The 18,067-nt window shown below is 29.1% G+C and overlaps 1 protein-coding gene and 1 long non-coding RNA gene across 2 annotated transcripts; both read left to right on the top strand.

Annotated features, from left to right (window-relative positions):
• The first annotated feature begins 3,801 nt into the window (after positions 1–3,801).
• On the top strand, positions 3,802–16,640 carry LOC108905199 (sarcospan). Its single transcript, XM_018707986.2, has 5 exons — positions 3,802–3,998; positions 13,122–13,432; positions 14,563–14,729; positions 14,869–14,964; positions 16,149–16,640. The coding sequence occupies exons 1-5, from the start codon at positions 3,976–3,978 to the stop codon at positions 16,521–16,523; spliced, it is 972 nt and encodes a 323-aa protein (XP_018563502.1). The 5' UTR covers positions 3,802–3,975; the 3' UTR covers positions 16,524–16,640.
• LOC108905200 lies at positions 6,310–7,630 on the top strand. The gene is made up of 2 exons (XR_001964260.2): positions 6,310–6,833; positions 6,955–7,630. It is a non-coding gene; the product is annotated as an uncharacterized LOC108905200 (long non-coding RNA).
• Positions 16,641–18,067: the final 1,427 nt, after the last annotated feature.

The following is an 18,067-nucleotide window of genomic DNA, read 5'->3' as shown; positions in this document are numbered from 1 at the left end:
CCGATTTAAGAGAAATTTACTACCCTATTATTATTTGTACACTTTTTCATACAGTAACTGACGTAAATTCATTTGCAGAAATGGGAAAAATGCTCCCATTCCAAAACGAATATGTTCATATTTCCATGACCCTTCTTTTGGTAGTGGCTTATCTCAAGTTTTTTCTCGTCAATTTTTTGTATCCTTAATGTTTTCGAGTAATTAGTTATTTTTACCGTTTTTATCGTTATCAACGTATTTTTTATACAAATCTGGTTTAATTTTGATGATATCAATAAAATAATCCTTTACAATCCTTATTATAATTAAACGTTATTTTACGGATTTTCTCTCATTCAACAAACTATGCCAACATTTTTTTGTAAGCAACCATATTAGAATCAAACGAATATGGAGATGGATAAGAGAATGAAGGAAATTAGGAAATACTTAAAATTTTGCTTTCATTTAGTGAGATCATGTTTCTTTGTTTATATTTACATATTTCCTGCTATTTTTTATTTCATTTGTAGTGAATAATACCTACACTGGGCATTAGGGCATAAAAAATCGGTACCTACATAAAAAATATATATACTCAATATTTATAATTATGTATGGTATTTCTACACTGTTCTTTAAATAAATTCTAAAGACGTATTATTCATTAATATTAGGTACTCAATGCATATATAGGAATTTGATCTAACGGCAAATACCTACATAATCGTGTTCATAATGCGATTAAGTCCACTCAAATTCAACATAAATTTTCAAGTCACGTACAATGTGAATATTTGGTTTGGAATTCTTAATTACAGTGTATTGTCCCTCACTTCCACGCAGGGACGTAGTCAAGGAAAAGTTTTAAATTCTGCCCTGAAGATGAGAAGTAAAAGTTAACACTACAATTTCGGTAACTGTGATCATGTTAATCCAATCAGTAGGACTATTAATCTTATTGCCTGGAATTATTTATTAATTAAATACAAAAAAGTCAAAAAACATCGCTATATATCGCGCTTTTCAAAAAGTTGTTCATTCAATAATAATAATAATCGCGTTCTTTTTTAATTTTCTTTAACGGTATTATTTTTCTTCTCCAAAATTTTGGTCAAATCCGATTGAATATAACTGTTTTTTTATGTTTTTTATAGAAATCAGAAATAAACCAAATAGGAGAAACTAAACATTACAGAAAAAAAAATACAGTTCAATTAAGTAGGTAGTCACTAAAATTTGTAGATCTCTTTTTATTTTGTTGTCAAATTTATCGGCGAACAGTCGAACCACAAAGTCGAATATACGCATTCGCTCTTAAAAAAGTGAAATTGATTGCGGTACACAGATGTATCTTGATCATTTCAGTTGCACTTTCACTCATCAAACCAAATAAAATTGTTGGAAACACTGTTCTATTAATTTTTAACCGATGTGACGCTATTTTTGAGTACGTAAACAACCTTGAAAATACTGCACAGAACACAGAGCGTAAGTGAAATTTCGTACAAGGATAAATCAAACTGTTTTCCAAAAGAAAAATATCTACAAAATACAAACAATATCAAAAAATATTTTTTTTACAATTATAATTTCCACATCTTCTATTATCTAAAGAGAATGGTTTTTCAGATAAACATTTTTCCAAAAATGCCATCTTTTCTAAATCGGGTTTAGAAAGAGAGTACAAATTTTTTATATTTTCCCTACTATTAGAAATTTTCAAATAAATAATTTTTAACTAAATAATTCAAACAAGATGAATAATATAGTATTATCGTCCTATATCTCGAAGCATTTTCTGAAAAATATCCATATGAGAAACTCTATTTTCAAAACTACTATCAGATAATTCCGACGTTAAACCTGAGTCTCCCTGCATAAAGTACAACATATACACGTTATAGCAAGAGCATACTTAAATAAAAAGTTTTAAATCGCGTTTTAGTGACTTCGAATTATGTCGATAAGTATGATGCAAACATAGTTGAAAGTTGAAATTAAAATTATACGTTTTACGTAGTCTAGAGAATAAACAAAAATATTTAAATTATTAGAAAGTTTTTATAAAAAGTGTAATTGTTCATTACTGTTTAATAATATTAAATAAATCTACTAGATTTATAAATTTAGTATTGTAATTTGCAGAGATACCACAGTAGCTTCTCATAAAAGTAATTCAGTGCAAGGTAGATCCGAATTTTTTAACGTTTTTTGATAAAAATATTAAGTATTGTTTCAATTTAACTAATGTTATCGGCAACAGCACCTGCTCTCTTTAAAAATGAAAAAAATATGTCTTAAAAAATAGATCACTCGTATATTTGCCCCAATCAGAATTTTAAACAATATTTTAAATAAAATTTTCCTATACTTTTTATGTAAGGTAACTTTTGAAATATAATTTCTAATAGCAATGGGCCACATAGATATTATCAAAATCTAATAACACATTTTTCCCATATGACTTGCACTTTTTGTCTGTTAGGTACTATGTAAGCGACTGTTTTATTATATATTACAATAATTGTAAATTTCAATATTACAATAATTGTAAATGCAGCAAACTTCTTTTGTCCAAAATAGACCTTTTTAGTAGTGACGTCACATACGCCAAATAACAGGCAACCCCATAGCGCAAATTGTCATGAAGAATTTCTCAATATTTTTACTAGATCGATTTTCGACCTTATGTACTTTGGACATAAGTGCTAAAAAAATGGCTTCTTTGTCATGAATATTGTGATATTCTGACAATATTCGAAACATTTAAAAAGTTTCAAACCCCAAGTACCACACTAATAGAATTATAGAATTTGTATATTTAAATTTATAGAACAATATTGACTTTTATAGTAATTAATAAATTAAACATTCAAGGAAAGTTTGGTTGTGGTTAAGAGTACGTCTATAATAAACTACTTGGAGAAAAAAACGCTCGATAAACACACTGACACAGTACAACACCAAGAAAAACAATAAAAATATTTAGTAGAATTAAAAAATGCCAAGATTAAACAAAAGTAGGGAAAATACGCTAATGATAACAGCGCTGGTATATCCACCTGGTCTCACCTGCGTATGAGGCTATTCTTCCCGAGCATGCGCATTAGGAATAACACGGCTAATGTTAAATTTTAACTTTATTTAATTTTAGGAATATTCTTTTATATAGTTTTTTGTAAGTTTTAAGCACATTAGTGTATCTATTTTATAAAACACGTGTTGGTTGTTCTTAAATAATTCCAAACCTTGTAAAAATAAATTAATTTGAAGTTGTTTATTTTTATAGTATCTATGTAAATAGTACACAAGGGTATGTACAATTATTTTAACCATATCAGCTTTGACAATTTGTTGCGGGTTGTATAAATCTGTGACGTCACCTAAAGGAGACTATTACAATTGTCAATACAGCTGTGGACAATAAAAAGTTTCCGACATCAACAAATTATGCCGCTCCTTTAAATGGCAGGATTTTATTCATTTCCTCCTTTAAACTTATTTACTAAAGCTGTAGGTACTACTTTTGGACCACTTACTCTTTCTTAAATATACGAATGAATTCCCAGGCGTTATATTCTTTAATTATTGTAAAACAGTACATAGAAACAGATTTTTCAAGAAGTAATTGTAATTTTTAAATTTTGAGTTATTATTTAGAAAAAGGAAACATGTAAAAGTTTTTGGAAAAAACGTTTGGGGGTTCCTGGAATCCCAACAGGTAATTAATTGCTGTTGGTCAAGGTTTGTGAGCACATGGCACAGAAAATGGAAACGTAGGTATACAAACATTACAAACTAGTAGACCGATGCGGAACTTAGTCGATTGTTGTGTTCACGGCAGGCTCTACCTACGTAGTGTATAGAATGACTGCAACAGAAATAATTGTAAATAACTACACCTTAGAAGCGGATATAGCATGGCATTGAATATATAAATAATTAAAAGCAAACCAGTTTCAAATTTTAAGTAGCACAGTAAAAATATGTTTGATGTGTATTAATCTGTATTTGAGGTAAGTTATTTTTTTTAACTTATAGCCGCACTTCCGTTTCGGCAGGTGCTGTACAAAATAAGACAATGAACAAGTGGAATGAAAAGAACCGTAACACTAAACGCCCTATTACTGAAGAGCTGCAGACATTTTATTTAAACCTTAAATCTATTCTTCATAGTACTTAAAATTCAGTGTAGGTAAATTAAGGAAGTTAGCGGTAACGGTTACATAACTTAATAATTATTTGAATCAAATTACATTTTCAAAATTAGTAGATTTGTTTTATAATGTAACAAAAACATGCCTAATTTGAATAATCCATATGTCCTGATTTGGTCATATTGTTTAAAATTCTAGCGCTTACTTGAGGAATATCCTAAAACACATTCCTTCATTTAAATTATTCATTAATTCTGTGTTATAAAACTTTCAATACGCCAAACGCATTATAACATAGCATAGCAGATACATTTCTGTCCACCTATGAATAAAATAGAAAATTTTCTTCTTGCGCAATCTAATTAATTCATCATTTTAACTGTTATAAATTTATTTTCATTTATTGTCAATTAAAAAAAATGTTGGTGGTCATCAATATTTATTTACTAGTTAGTTGTTTGATATAGGTATGTAGGTAGATATCACTTCGTGTAAAACTGTGATAGGTACGTATTTGTATTTAGTAGGTATACGATTGCTTTCTAGCTTTTTTCCGCAATTTTTTTTATTGAATTCTTCCATCTGTATTTAAATTCATGCCCAGTAACCGTTATTCTACTTTTTTAAAGTCGTTAAGAAGTATAAATATGTTTAAAGAAATTCGTGTTTCGGAAAATATTTCGTCACTAACCACTCGTACTGTGATTGGTAATGTTAAAAGAATTATGATAATTTAATATCTACTAAATAGACAACTTTCCGATAGATATCAGGAAGTTCGTTTCAATCCTATCAATATGCAGATTTTTTTTAACATTTAAATTGAGAGCAAGCTTTGGGTTTTCCTACATAGAAAAATTTCCGATTTCAAAATTTATAAATTTTATATGCAATATTAGTTATATTCATTATTTCTGATGCATATGTAAAATCCATCTAAAGTTTTTAAATTGAAAATAAAATTTGGTAAATAATATTCAACAAAATAAATAATTATTTATATTTAATGCATTAAAATTTGATGTGGCGTGTGTACATAACACAAGTCGAAAATTGGGAAAATATAATTTTTATACATTGACATGAATACAATTATTTAATTGGTAATTTATCACCGTTTTAAAAATTAATGGCATCCTGGATTGTCCTCATAAACTGAAAAATGCCTCTTTTTAATGATAATAATAAAAGCATTAAACTTCTTAATAAAGCGGTGAAAATATGAATAATAATGCGCAAAATTTAATAATCACTATTTCCATTTACATACCACAAAATTGCGGTTCTTTTTTTTTCTAAATAGAACTCGTAAAAAACTTTTTTCTGGATTCATAGATACAGGCATTTATACAAAGTGTAACTGAAATGCTAGTCTAAACTTTAGTGACAGTTTACAAATTAAAGATAACGGTTCCTGTAATCATATGCCCAGAAATTAATTTTCTAGCTACAGAGCTGAAAATAAATGGTTTTTAAGTTACAAAAAAAAAACAGTAGACTACGATATTCTGTCTACCTATATCTTATTTTTGATATACCAGAAAACGAAAAGCTAAATATTTCCTTTTTCTTTGACTTATTTAAAATGCCATCTATTTATCTACTTTGGCATCTCGAGATTAACTTCTTTTTATTTAAAACTTGTAATGAAGTTTGTAAACTCACAAACAACTTGACCACTTGTAGAGCGAAACAGAACAGATATCTGAAGACATAAGTTTCAAAAAAGCAATTAGTTCAAAATATTCTAGGTAACTTTGCTCTTCTACTAAAAATGAGAAAGTTACTGATGCACATTGATAAAAAATGACCTTGAAATATCTACCTTTAGAAGTCGGTCAAATTAGTAAAATCTTATATTGTGTTTAAAATATATAATATTATCTATATACAAACAAATTAACTCAAATTTGTATAAACCACGTTTCACAAAAAAACGAGGTAGGTACCTAGTTTTTTCCTAACATTTGTATTTTTTCTAGTATTTGTCGTTATTTATTTCTATTGTTACATTCGTAATATTCTCTCAACTCTCTCTCTCTGTACTCGACACCTTAGAAAAAAATTCAAACTTATAATCTGATTTTGTATACAGGGATTTTTCGATATGTCCTCTTCACTGAAGTTGGTACACTACAACACGAGTGTGGATGAGATATAACCTCAGACTAATAAATAAAGGGGACGCCTTTATTTACATTCGATAGTGAAGTGTTGACATATGTGTATTTACAAACATTGGTACTTTGTGATGTCCTTGACATTGATGCCAATGTTACATTTTTATCTTTATAGTTAGGTACAGCGGTCATTTTAATTGATTATCGTACAAGGATCTACCTCATTCTTGACCTCGACTTACAAATTAGTTACATTGTAATATGCATAAGACTACGACACTATTTTCTTGCAACTTGTTTTATAATTATAGATTTTGAATATCTGAAAAAAATACATTATTGAAATTCCTAGCAATACAAACGCCGTAAGTGGCATCATTGCCTGGTATTAAACGGTTCTAAAGGGGACGCCATTATTACAGTCTATTGTTGTGAAATAGATATTAGCCGAGTTCAGTGTTTTGTGTCTTTTTAAACTGTTTTTTTATCTAATTTCAATAAAAATGCCAAAGCGGCGTATAATATGCCGACAATTACAGGAAAAGAGCCAAATATGTGCTACTTCTTTTCACAAGTAAGTTTGACATTGTTTCCATGGGCGTTCTTACAAGGGTGTAAGGTGTCCTAAGTATTTTATTTGTTAATTTATTATGTTTGTATTTTGATACTGACACTAGCTCTGTGTTTATTTGTAGAATACCATAAGATCCTGCGATACGAGCAGTGTGGCTAGAAAATTTCGCCATATCTGAATATGATTTTTCAAAGGATAATTATGTCTGTCGAAGCATTTCCCACACATGGAGCTGTGCCTATTAATACAACATTTGGAAGGTAATACGTTTTAGCACAGTGTTGATGAAATGGTTGTGCCGTCTCAAAGGTTCCCTCTTCGAGAAATTGCCAGTGAAGGAAATTTTATAGATGTTGCTATAAAACATCTTCAATCACATGTTGTCCCTGTTCCATAAGAGACGAGCTGTCAATGTTATGAGCTCAAAATTCAGCTTATTTTTGTTGCGTACATTTAAAACATGCTTATTTTCCCACACGATTAAATGTTGTTCAATGTAAATTCATTTTTCCGTTACTTTTATTACAAATATGTTTTGTTTTCTTTGCATTGTTTATATTCCAGCAGATTTTAATTAAATATATTTTTGCTCCTTTTCTTGTAGTTTTATTTAAATTATTTATTTTAATAAATGTTCTTCCAGTAATCGAGAACTACTATGAAATAATAGAATTAATAGTAGGCAATGACATTGCTATAGCTATAGTATAATGATAGTTTCAATCGAGGAGTTTTCTTTAGTCACTCTTTTGTTCTGGAAATGTTTTTAAAATATTAATTATAGATTTTGAAGAAACCATTAACTTTTTCCTATTTATTGTCTATTTATTACACATGAAAGCTTAAATAATCGAGCACTTCTGATTTTATTCTATTAAAAAGTGTAATTTTTATGGTTTCCTTATATTATGATAGATTTTAAACCTAAACTCGGTACGCCACTGTACCAGGGACCATTGTGTTTACTTATGTATCATTTGTTTATCAACATACAATAGGTTGAAGTTACATGTTTACATTATGTACTGAAATAGGGAATGCGGCCTCCCCTTTACTTATTACTCTGAGGATATAACTTAGATATAATTATGGGTTATATCTCACTCACGATCGTATTGCCCTCAGAATTCTTTTCGGAAAAATTTTTTTTCTTTTTTTTATCAGAAGAAATCAGCTCTCTTTCTTTACTGTTGATTATAGGGTATTATATATTTTGTTATTAATAGTGTTTAACTTAACTTTTTTATTGGTTCCTTGTTATGAAAAAAGTGTTTTTCTGTAACAAAGTCTGAGAAGTCTGTCGAATGTTTTTTCACGATCTAATATTTATAGAAAAAATCTTTTAATAAGCATGTCTTACAATTTTTATATGATATAGGCATAAGATGTAGATTGTGTATACATTCGTCAAGTTGTCAATGTCAAGTATAATATGGAATATTGAATGTTTTATTGTACCGCAACTTGTCAATCAATAGCGTATTTTTAGACAATAATTGCGTTGAGAACTTCATTGTCGACATACCTATTATTAAATAATGGGCACCACTAATTAAAAAAATAAAAATTATTAAAGATAATAATTTTTACACGCGCTCATTATCTAAGTGTTCATTATTATGTTAATAAAAAGTACTAATAATGTTTGCGTAAAAGTTATGTAGATGGTATCTAATAGTACTTTTATAATGAAAACTGAAAATTGAGTAATTATTTAAGTATGTATAGTAGTAACAGCATTGTCTATAAAAAAATTATTTGTAAGTGTATTGAATCTCGACTTAGAAATTTATTTGAACGCTTTTCAATATTTTTTAAAGTAACTAAAAAAATATGTATGTATGTATATGATTTGAATTTTCAGTCATTATTTTGCGATTTGGTAATATTGATCATTTCAAATGGGACTGGTCTCTTGTTCATAAATTTTTTAGTCAGTAGGTATAGCAAATTTAGTTTAAATTAAATCTTTGTCTTATAAATTAATTTTTACGTATTTTCAATATTTATGACGGTTAAAAAAAAATTATTAGAATTAGTCATTATTTAGGAATTTGGTAAAGCAACAATTTATTGTAGTATTGATCATTTTAAATGGGTCTGGTCCGTTGTTTATTGATTTAGGAATACGGTAAGTCCAGTCATTATTAATACTTGGTCTTCTTTTACTTTAACAACTTTAATGAAAATAGTAGATTTGGAATTTATACACACCTAAGGCACCAAGGCATCATTTTGTTATCGGAAAATTATTTTTATTTTAACAGTAAATTCAATTATAAGTCGTATTGTCCTAATGGATGTCCCAAAATTCATGCAAAAAGTAATTTTGATTTAAAATACAGCTTTTTAATAAAAAAAATTGTTATCAATTTTTTATTGATTCATAAAGTAGGTATACAGTATAGGGTTGCATATAGACTAGCAAATCGGGTAAATAGTTTATTCACTATTTGTTAGTGGCAACGCATTAGATTATAAATTATAGAGTTTCGGAACCACTTAAAGACTTAAAGGTCATATGTTATTTATATGATCTGCGTTTACTGATGTTATATAACCTTAACGAGATTCTCAAATACCTAATGGGTTCTAAATCTCTTTAATAATTGATATAATTACATTTTATTTCCAAATGTTAAAAAGTAGATATATTAATATTCACAAAATCCTCGAAAATTATTTTTGTATCGTGCTCCTTAAAATTTCTTGAATTAATGCTTGCAACTGCATTTTCTATTTGTAATATACAAACTTTTATTATTTTACATATTTATCTTCAGCGTGTGATTTACTAAATTAAAAAAGTAATGAGTAGGTACACATTTTTTGTGGACAAAAAGCAATAAGATAATCGATATACCTAATCACCAAGATGAACTCTCTTGTGCAGAAAATAAAGTCAGAAATGCTTCTTTGTAAATTGTCCAATTCAATGGGCCTTTTAAAGAGTTGTAGAGCATAAAATTCTACATAAAAATGGTCTATTGACTTTTTCTTGTACTATTAAAATTAACAGAGTTAGGGTGGCTAGAAGTTAAGGGATGATTTCAGAAATTTAAAAAAATCATAAGCAGAAAAATGAATGAATTTTATAATTTTTTTTCAATATGCTCTAAAAAATGTAAAGTATCTTTTCAGAGAAATAGATATATTTTTTAAATGTTTCATAAAAAATTCCTAACAATTTAACAAAGCGAACGTGATTTTTTATCTTCGTTATAAAACAAAATTTCGAAAGCAACTTTTCATTATTTTAAATAATCAATCGAATGGCATAGAAAAAAATTGTTTTAGTGTCAAATCATAAAAATTGACGATTAAAAAATTGAAATTGTTATCTTTTTTTTATTAAAATTAAAAAATATGTCTATTTCTCTGAAAAGAAAATTTACATTTTTTAGAGTAGATTGAAAAAAAAATAAAATTAATTCATTTTTTTGCTTATTATGATTTTTTTAAATTTCTGAAATCATCTTAACTTCTAGCCAGCCTAACTCTGTTAATTTTAATAGTACAAGAAAAAGTCAATAGACCACTTTTATATAGAATTTTATGATCTACAACTTTTATAAGATAAAGCTCTCTTCTAGCTCTTACCCTTTTGAGTTATCTTGAAAAAACCCTTTATTTTACCTTTTTTCACCCCTGCCCGGGGGTTGAAAAGAAAATTACTGTTATTGTATATCTCAAACTAACATATAAAAAAATCAGGCAAGTTGACCAAATTGCGATTCAAAGGCCCATTTAGTTGGAATAAAAGTTATTATTCAATCGTTAGAAAATATTTTATTTTTTAAATGTATCGCATCAGTAAAATATTTTTATCATTATGTATAAGTACCTATATTTTTTTTAAATATAAATATGTACGTTATGTATTTATTTAAGATTTTAAAGAATCCATAGAAACTACTGTAAGAAATACTTGTTCGTGTAAAAGCTGTACATCATTTCACCCGTTTTCACTCATTCCCAGTTTTATCAAATACGATTTCCATGCCATAAAATTTTTAAATAAGGCGCTGTTTATTACACACAGCCAGTGAAATATTGAGGGTCTCTGATGACTGAAAACGATGCGCGGTCTTTTGTTAGTTGTTTACAATTTGCATACGACTAAGTAGAATTTGCTCGAGAGCTACCTCCAGAATGTTGAGGGATTTAATCGATGCGAGATGTAAATGCTAGGTTTACCTATTATTTGTTTTATATTATTTATTCATATGCAATGGAACATTTACTTCCTGGAAATAGCAAATAATAGGTACTTTTCCTTGAGTATTAAATACCTTTTACTTCGATTATAAGGTTGTGCTTCGATTTTTATTTATAAAAAGCTAAGTAGAAGCCAGTCTGCAGTAAAACGATTATTTCCTTAGTACCTATCCAAAATCATTATCCATCAGCAGCGAATCATGGATAAAAGTCAATTATTTTGCTTTAATTTTTCAAAATATGACCGTGGTTTTTGGAAATGAGAAGTGATGCATATTTTCAAGGTCACATGAAGGTCAACTTATTTTTTTAAAAACAGAAACGTCGAAATATTTTTTAGTTCCGAAATGGAAGAGTGGAAAATTTTAAGTTGGAATACATAGTTTGGTTTTTACTGAAAGTGACCTTTGAAGATCATCCCAAGGTCAATTTTGTATCTCATTCACAATTCAAATGAATAATGAATTGTTAAGAGTGATTCTGGCTTCAGAGGTTGTGAACTTATGACTTTGGTTCTTTATCAAGGTCATTTTGATTGTCAACTCATTTATTGTAATAGAAACGACTATGTTCTCTTCAGAAATTTTACGTCAGAATACATAATTTCGTTTTTGGAGAAAATTACCTTCGAAATTCATCCCAAAGTCAATCATGTCATTCATAATTCAAAAGAATAATGAATTGTTAAGAGTGATTCTGGCTTCAGAGGTTGTGATCTTATGAACTTGGTTCTTTATCAAGGTCATTTTGATGGTCAACTCATTTATTGTTACAGAAACGACTATTTTCACTTCAGAAATACCTACATCAGAATACATAGTTTGGTTTTTGGTGAAAGTTACCTTCGAAGATCATTCCAAGGTCTGCAATCTTTTTTGTATGTCGAAAGATTAATAAAGAAACTTCAAAATCTGCTAAAAGTAAGGGTAAAGGATAGCGATTTTTTTCTATGGCGGACGTATTTTCAAACCTCTCCCGTATATAAAATGTAAAATCATGCAAAACGATGTCTCACAAGATAAATTCCTACACTTGGTAGTCACATTTCAAAGAATCGATGTATATGTAAATACCCATGATTTAACGATCGGGTTTAGCTCTTATCCATTCATTGAACTCTCATTTCTGTAAAAATTAAACATTTTTATGGAGCATGTAGTAGCGGAGATTTGGCCGAGAAATCATATCCGCTAAGGTGACAGACTTACTCATTAATAGGTACTCTTCAAGTGCCATTGTTATGACTTAATATAGCATCTGTCATGATCTATAAATTCTCATAGATATCCACATTAGATATACAGGGTGGCTCATTTGTGTAAGATTATATAGTAGGTATATAGTTAGGGTTATCAGATCTATTTCAAGACAGACCCGGAGTAAATTGATGCCTAAAAAAAAGTCTCAAAAAATCTGGGAACCGATCTCTAAAAAAAGGACGTACTCAGGAAATACGACAAACCTGGAGCAGATAATTATTGATGTCAAAAAAAAAAAACGGAATCAGGTAATGTGGAGAAGAGATCACGATTTTTCCAGGAAACCCGGAAAAATATATGTTATCCTGGAGCCTGAACATGTACCATGTTCGTTTTTGTTTTAATAAAAAAACCTGAGACACGTCGATTTTCTTTTCAAGGGAGACACGTGATGGCGTAAGTTTTGGTGTCTTGGAACCTACCCTTTAGGCAGGGGTGTAAAGTACCCTTAAACTTTAAATGGCATCATATGTTGAGTGACACCTGATTTTAAAGCTTTTTCAAATCCGCTCACGGCGACATACGACTTTTTAAATTTTAGTTTGGATATGACAATAAAGTCATCACTTAAATAAGACAAAATATCAATAAATGAATGTTATTTTATTAAGTGTATAACTGATACTTAAAATTAATCGAGTAAATAGGAAAATAGGTACGCATTCAAATTATAAAGCGTGATTTTAGAAAAATGCAAAGAAATTATAAGGGAAATGATACATATTTTCCAACCACCTACTTCTATTTTATTCTCAAATAATTTACTACGACCTCAAGGGAATAAAAAGGCAATAATTCATACTTCTTCTAGTTTTAGATTAATAATGGGTAGTAGTATACTTGATACTGAGATAAGTAGATTAAGTCCTTCGTCGGAACAACAAGATGGAAGAAACAGACCCACAAGCTATTACGAGAATACCACATCAGGAATATCAAATACCTCACCATTAAATACTATAAGAAATGAATCTAAGGCTGAAAAAATTCCGTCCCAAGTAGACTGCTTAATTACTACCGTTCCACAGAATATTGCAGGTCAAAATATTGCAGGAAAACACACTCCGACCAGAAACAGCTTAAGGCATAGTCGAATGATTGTACTTAATAAAACTGGAAATGGTAAGAATTTAACATTTGGTTATCTGCTTATCTACTGATTTTTTTAATATGAAACCATGATTGTGTGGAATATAAATTAGACATCAAATATGTCTATAAACGTGCTATAAACTTATATTTATTTATAGAATAAGAATTTATGTTCACAACATGCAACATTTAAATATTATACCGCTACCACAATACATCAGCTGTTGTACGTAGTATCTATATAATGATTTCTATTTTGAGTATTCTATAACCACTATACAGTGGCGACTCTTGACTTTCATGACAGGAAGAGCAGAAAAATGTACTGTGTACCTACAAAGTATTGGAAAAAATTAAATATAATTGGGCAGCTTTATTTTAAGTAGGTACTATTGAAATATAGAAAATATGTGTTCAACATTATTTTTTATAGTGTCCATTCTTTTGCTTTTCTCCGAAATAAACTTTTCAATTACTTTTCCATTAAAGTTTAGTATTTCTCGCACCACTGATTTTTCAATAGATAGTATTACTGTTAGTCTGTCTTTACAATCAATTTAAACGTTTGCAATCTTTAAAAAAACACATAAGAAACAATACGTAAGTAACAAAATTTTACACCACACCTGAACAACTTAGTGTTTAATAATGTTTAATGTTTAAAAAGAAAAAAGGCCGTGAAACTATTTGGCTACGGTTGGACTAAACAAAGCCCAAACTGTATAGTAAATACGCGCTACTCCCACACCGTCTTTCACTGCTGCGCGACGGTAACCATGACCACCCCTGTAAACACTTTACAGATGTAGGAGCGAGCTATGCGGAGCCCACGTACTCAAACGAATTTTGCAAGTCGAATTAAATGACTGGCAGATATTGATTTTTTTTATTCAGGGAAAAAATACTTCACACCGCCTTAACTCTCTTAAACACACTGTATATATGAAAATATTTTTAAAATGTACATTGTTGGAGCACATATGTACTCACAAACACTTCCGAACATTTTCAGGTTCCCTATACAGGGATTTTAAAGAATTATAATACATTTTTTTCCACTTTCATTTCAAAACTTACATATTTCAATTCTCCTTTATTTTCTAAAGCATTAAACAATAGAAGAATCTAGGAAATAATATTAATAGTTATATTTTTTTCAGTGTCTGTAAAATATTTGCCAGCAGTTGTACTACACTACAAGTTTATAAAATCATTATTAGTGTTAATTACATTTCTTGGAATAGTATTGTGCACCCTATCTGTATTGCTATTGATGTGCACGCCAAATATAAGACCAAGGGATAATACATATTGGAGCGCTATCCCAGTAAGTTCAAAATTTTGAAAAACTTGTAATCATGTTGTCACAAAATAAAACTTATTTTTTCCACTTGGATATCTGCTGTTTCAAACCTCTGTATAATTTATGTAACTTAAATATCTATAAAATCATGAATTTTTTTTAGGTGCTCGCTTCAGGTATTGTTGGGTTATTTTATTTATGTTTTGTACCTAGAGAGCATCCTACAAATAGGCTTACTTACTGGACTAAGTCTTTAAAGGTAGGTAAATAAATTCACATTTGTATCATTCTTTATATGAACAAATTTAATGATTTAATTAACTGCTATTCTTATTGAATATATTAATTTTATTACTAATTTATACATTACTGAAAAATTAAACAGTGATAACTTCCGAGACATCCTGTATAACACATCATCTTAAAAGTTGAATTTCGTTTTCGCCCTGATTAACATCGCTACATATTTAAATTTCCCACAGAACTGTTCTAGAGGTCTGAGATTAAAAAGTCCATCTCATTTACTTTCATAAAAAGATTTAAATGAAAATAAAAAATTTCAGTTTTACATTTTTAATTTGAAAACGAAAAATAATAGTTCAATTTCTTTTCAACGATTATTCCTTGTCAAATTATGCAAATTTGTCCTTATCTGAAAGACCTTACATTAATTAAAATTCGCATGGTGCAGTGCAAAAAACAGACATCCGCTACATTATATTTTTATCTAATAATTATGTTTATAGTAGGATCATATTCGATGCAAAGTAATAAATCATTGCCTCTCAAGGGATCCAGTGCAATACGGTTTTAAGGGGTTTAGAAATTGAGTAATTTCTTTATGCATTATGAAGGGATAAAGGGATCAGTTCACGTCTGGCACCCCTGTCCCTACAAAAATTCCTTTATTCTCATAAACTATTTATTTTAAATGTAATTTATTATAAATCCAATTTGTTTTTTAAATTCCACATATGTACTACATTTTACCTCTGTACGTGCCACTGTTGTTTACTTGTTCTTTGGAGGTGGTCTCTGATTTACGACCAAGATTGCCAGGTTAGTATTTGACGTATAACCGACCAATTCGTTTACACGATGCACCTGGGCGACTACAGCTACTACCGGAACACAATGCGCATGATGCGATATTTCAGATTTTACATTCAATTTCGTTTTAAATTTTAAATTCATCTTATGCGTCCTAAAAATGAAGACACGATTTTCCTTTGATAGAAGACCGATAATTTTTTGCCCAACTTTGCATCGAATACGATTCTACTATAGAATCTAAAGGAAAATTCGAGATAAAATAAATCTAATATACTTTTGTAAATTGTGCCAAAAAAAAAATAATTAGCTTTAATTTAGAGACATTAGCAAGCATATTTTATTAAATGTAATATATCCAACTTATTTTGAATATGTCCTTATTGTTTTCAGATTTTATCAACATTAACCAGCCTCGTGGCCGCTGCGGCTTCTTTCGTTATATGTGTGTTTGCTGTGCTACATTCGGTATCACTAGCTATGATGACATGTGCACCTCCCGATAAGGTGAATACCAGCTGTGTATGTACATTAAACTCTACCACAGAATCGTTAGTTATCAGAAGTTACCATTACATTGATCTGAGTTGTTCGGAAGTAAATATATTATACATTATAGTAATCATCACAAGTATCATCAACGCAGCGGTAGGAGTATGCGAAGTGTTATACCTGTACTTGCAGTGGTGCAGAAGGACTTTATACGTTTATACTAAAGTGCCTGTTAATAATAACTCAGATTCTGTCAACACAAACAATAGGCAATAATTCCGTTTGGTTCCAAAGTTACATATCCAAAGAAGTAGTTTTAAATTTGTGATGTACATATGTATTGTTCACCATGTATTAATTTATTAAGAGATATATTTTTGAAAAATGTAGTTTTATCGAATAATATAATAAATCACATTTGAAATATTGTAATCGAATTGTCCATGTTACAGAAAAAATTCTAATATTATTTTGAACTGCAATTACAGCAATTTTTTTTTATGTTACAAGAGTAACATAAACGTAAATATTAAGCGTAGAATGAAATATATTTCATAAGTTTATTGACAAGATTCAACAATATACGCGGTGTTTCAGAAAGACCTCCCGTAAATGCAGGGGGTGATAGTACGACAGAAAATAAGAATTTTTTGTCTTATGAACTATATGTCTATCTTCTCTTGTTTTCGAGACACAGAGTGACAAAATAAAATTTTTTAAATAGAATTTTTACGAAAATTTTCAAAAGGTGCGGAATATTTTTATAAAATTTGGTATTCCGGTGTTTTTAAGGATGCCAAATGCATTGGTCTAATTATTTTTTGTATATTTCATAGAGGGCGCTAGTTCTGCTACATTCCTGTTACATTTTAAGTTCTAATTTTCTTAAGGTTAAGTTTTTTATCATTCGAGCTCCAATTTCTAATGTACAATTTTATTTTCTAAAAATAATGTACCCTTGTTAGAACTTAAAGCCTTAAAAAAATTAGAACTTAAAATGTAATAGGAATATAGCATAATTAACGCCCTCTATGAAATATCCAAAAAATAATTAGATCAGCTTATTTGGCATCCTTAAAAACCCGGAAATACCATATTTCATAAAAATATTTCGCAATGTTTGGAAATTTTCGTAAAAATTCTATTTAAAAAATTTTATCTAGCGCTCTGTATCTCGAAAATAAGAGGAGATAGACATTATAGTTCCTAAGACAAAAAAATTCGTATTTTTTGTCGTACTATCACTTCCTATATTTACAGCTCTTTCTGAAACACCCTGTATATTTTTTACCTAATGAATGGCTGCAAATCTATACGTCAAGATGTCAAATTGAATTGCTGCTTACTGTTATTGGAAATATCAAACATTAAATTGACTAAATTGAACCTGATTTTTTTTATCAAAAGTTAAATTTATTTTCTTGACATCTAGTTATTTTTACAAGAAAAATTGTCACTGTCATGAGCTAATAAACGAATTAAAGAAATGGCATATTTCTTACCCAAAACAGTACAGTGCAGTATGTAAAATATAACCTTTTTGCACTAGAGCACAAATATTATATGTTAGAAAAACTGGGTTTGTTATTGCCAACTTGGTTCTTTTTAAATAAATACTGAAAACTTAATTTTTCAGTCTATAATGACTGCTTAATTTTGTTTAATCTTCGTTTAGTAATTTTCATACCCCGCCACTGGACTAGCTAGTGTAACCTCAAATAAAAGCGTGCGTTAGTCTCAGCTCATGCACAATTGAAAACTGGGTTATGCATTGTTGTAAAATGTCATAATTTAAAGGAAAAATTAAAAATCAAATTTCC

This window comes from Anoplophora glabripennis, unplaced genomic scaffold (genome assembly GCF_000390285.2).
Source record: "Anoplophora glabripennis isolate ALB-LARVAE unplaced genomic scaffold, Agla_2.0 scaffold68, whole genome shotgun sequence".
Lineage (NCBI taxonomy): Eukaryota > Metazoa > Arthropoda > Insecta > Coleoptera > Cerambycidae > Anoplophora > Anoplophora glabripennis.
The sequence above is the reverse complement of the archived record's forward strand: the minus strand, read 5'-3'. Positions and strand labels throughout refer to the sequence as shown.

Excerpts from the sequence above, each read along its gene's own strand:
- LOC108905199 (XM_018707986.2), top strand. The coding sequence starts at position 3,976 with ATGTGTATTAATCTGTATTTGAG. Across the intron at positions 13,433-14,562 it reads ACTTAATAAAACTGGAAATG|TGTCTGTAAAATATTTGCCA; the intron begins GTAAGAATTTAA and ends TATTTTTTTCAG. Across the intron at positions 14,965-16,148 it reads ACTGGACTAAGTCTTTAAAG|ATTTTATCAACATTAACCAG; the intron begins GTAGGTAAATAA and ends TATTGTTTTCAG.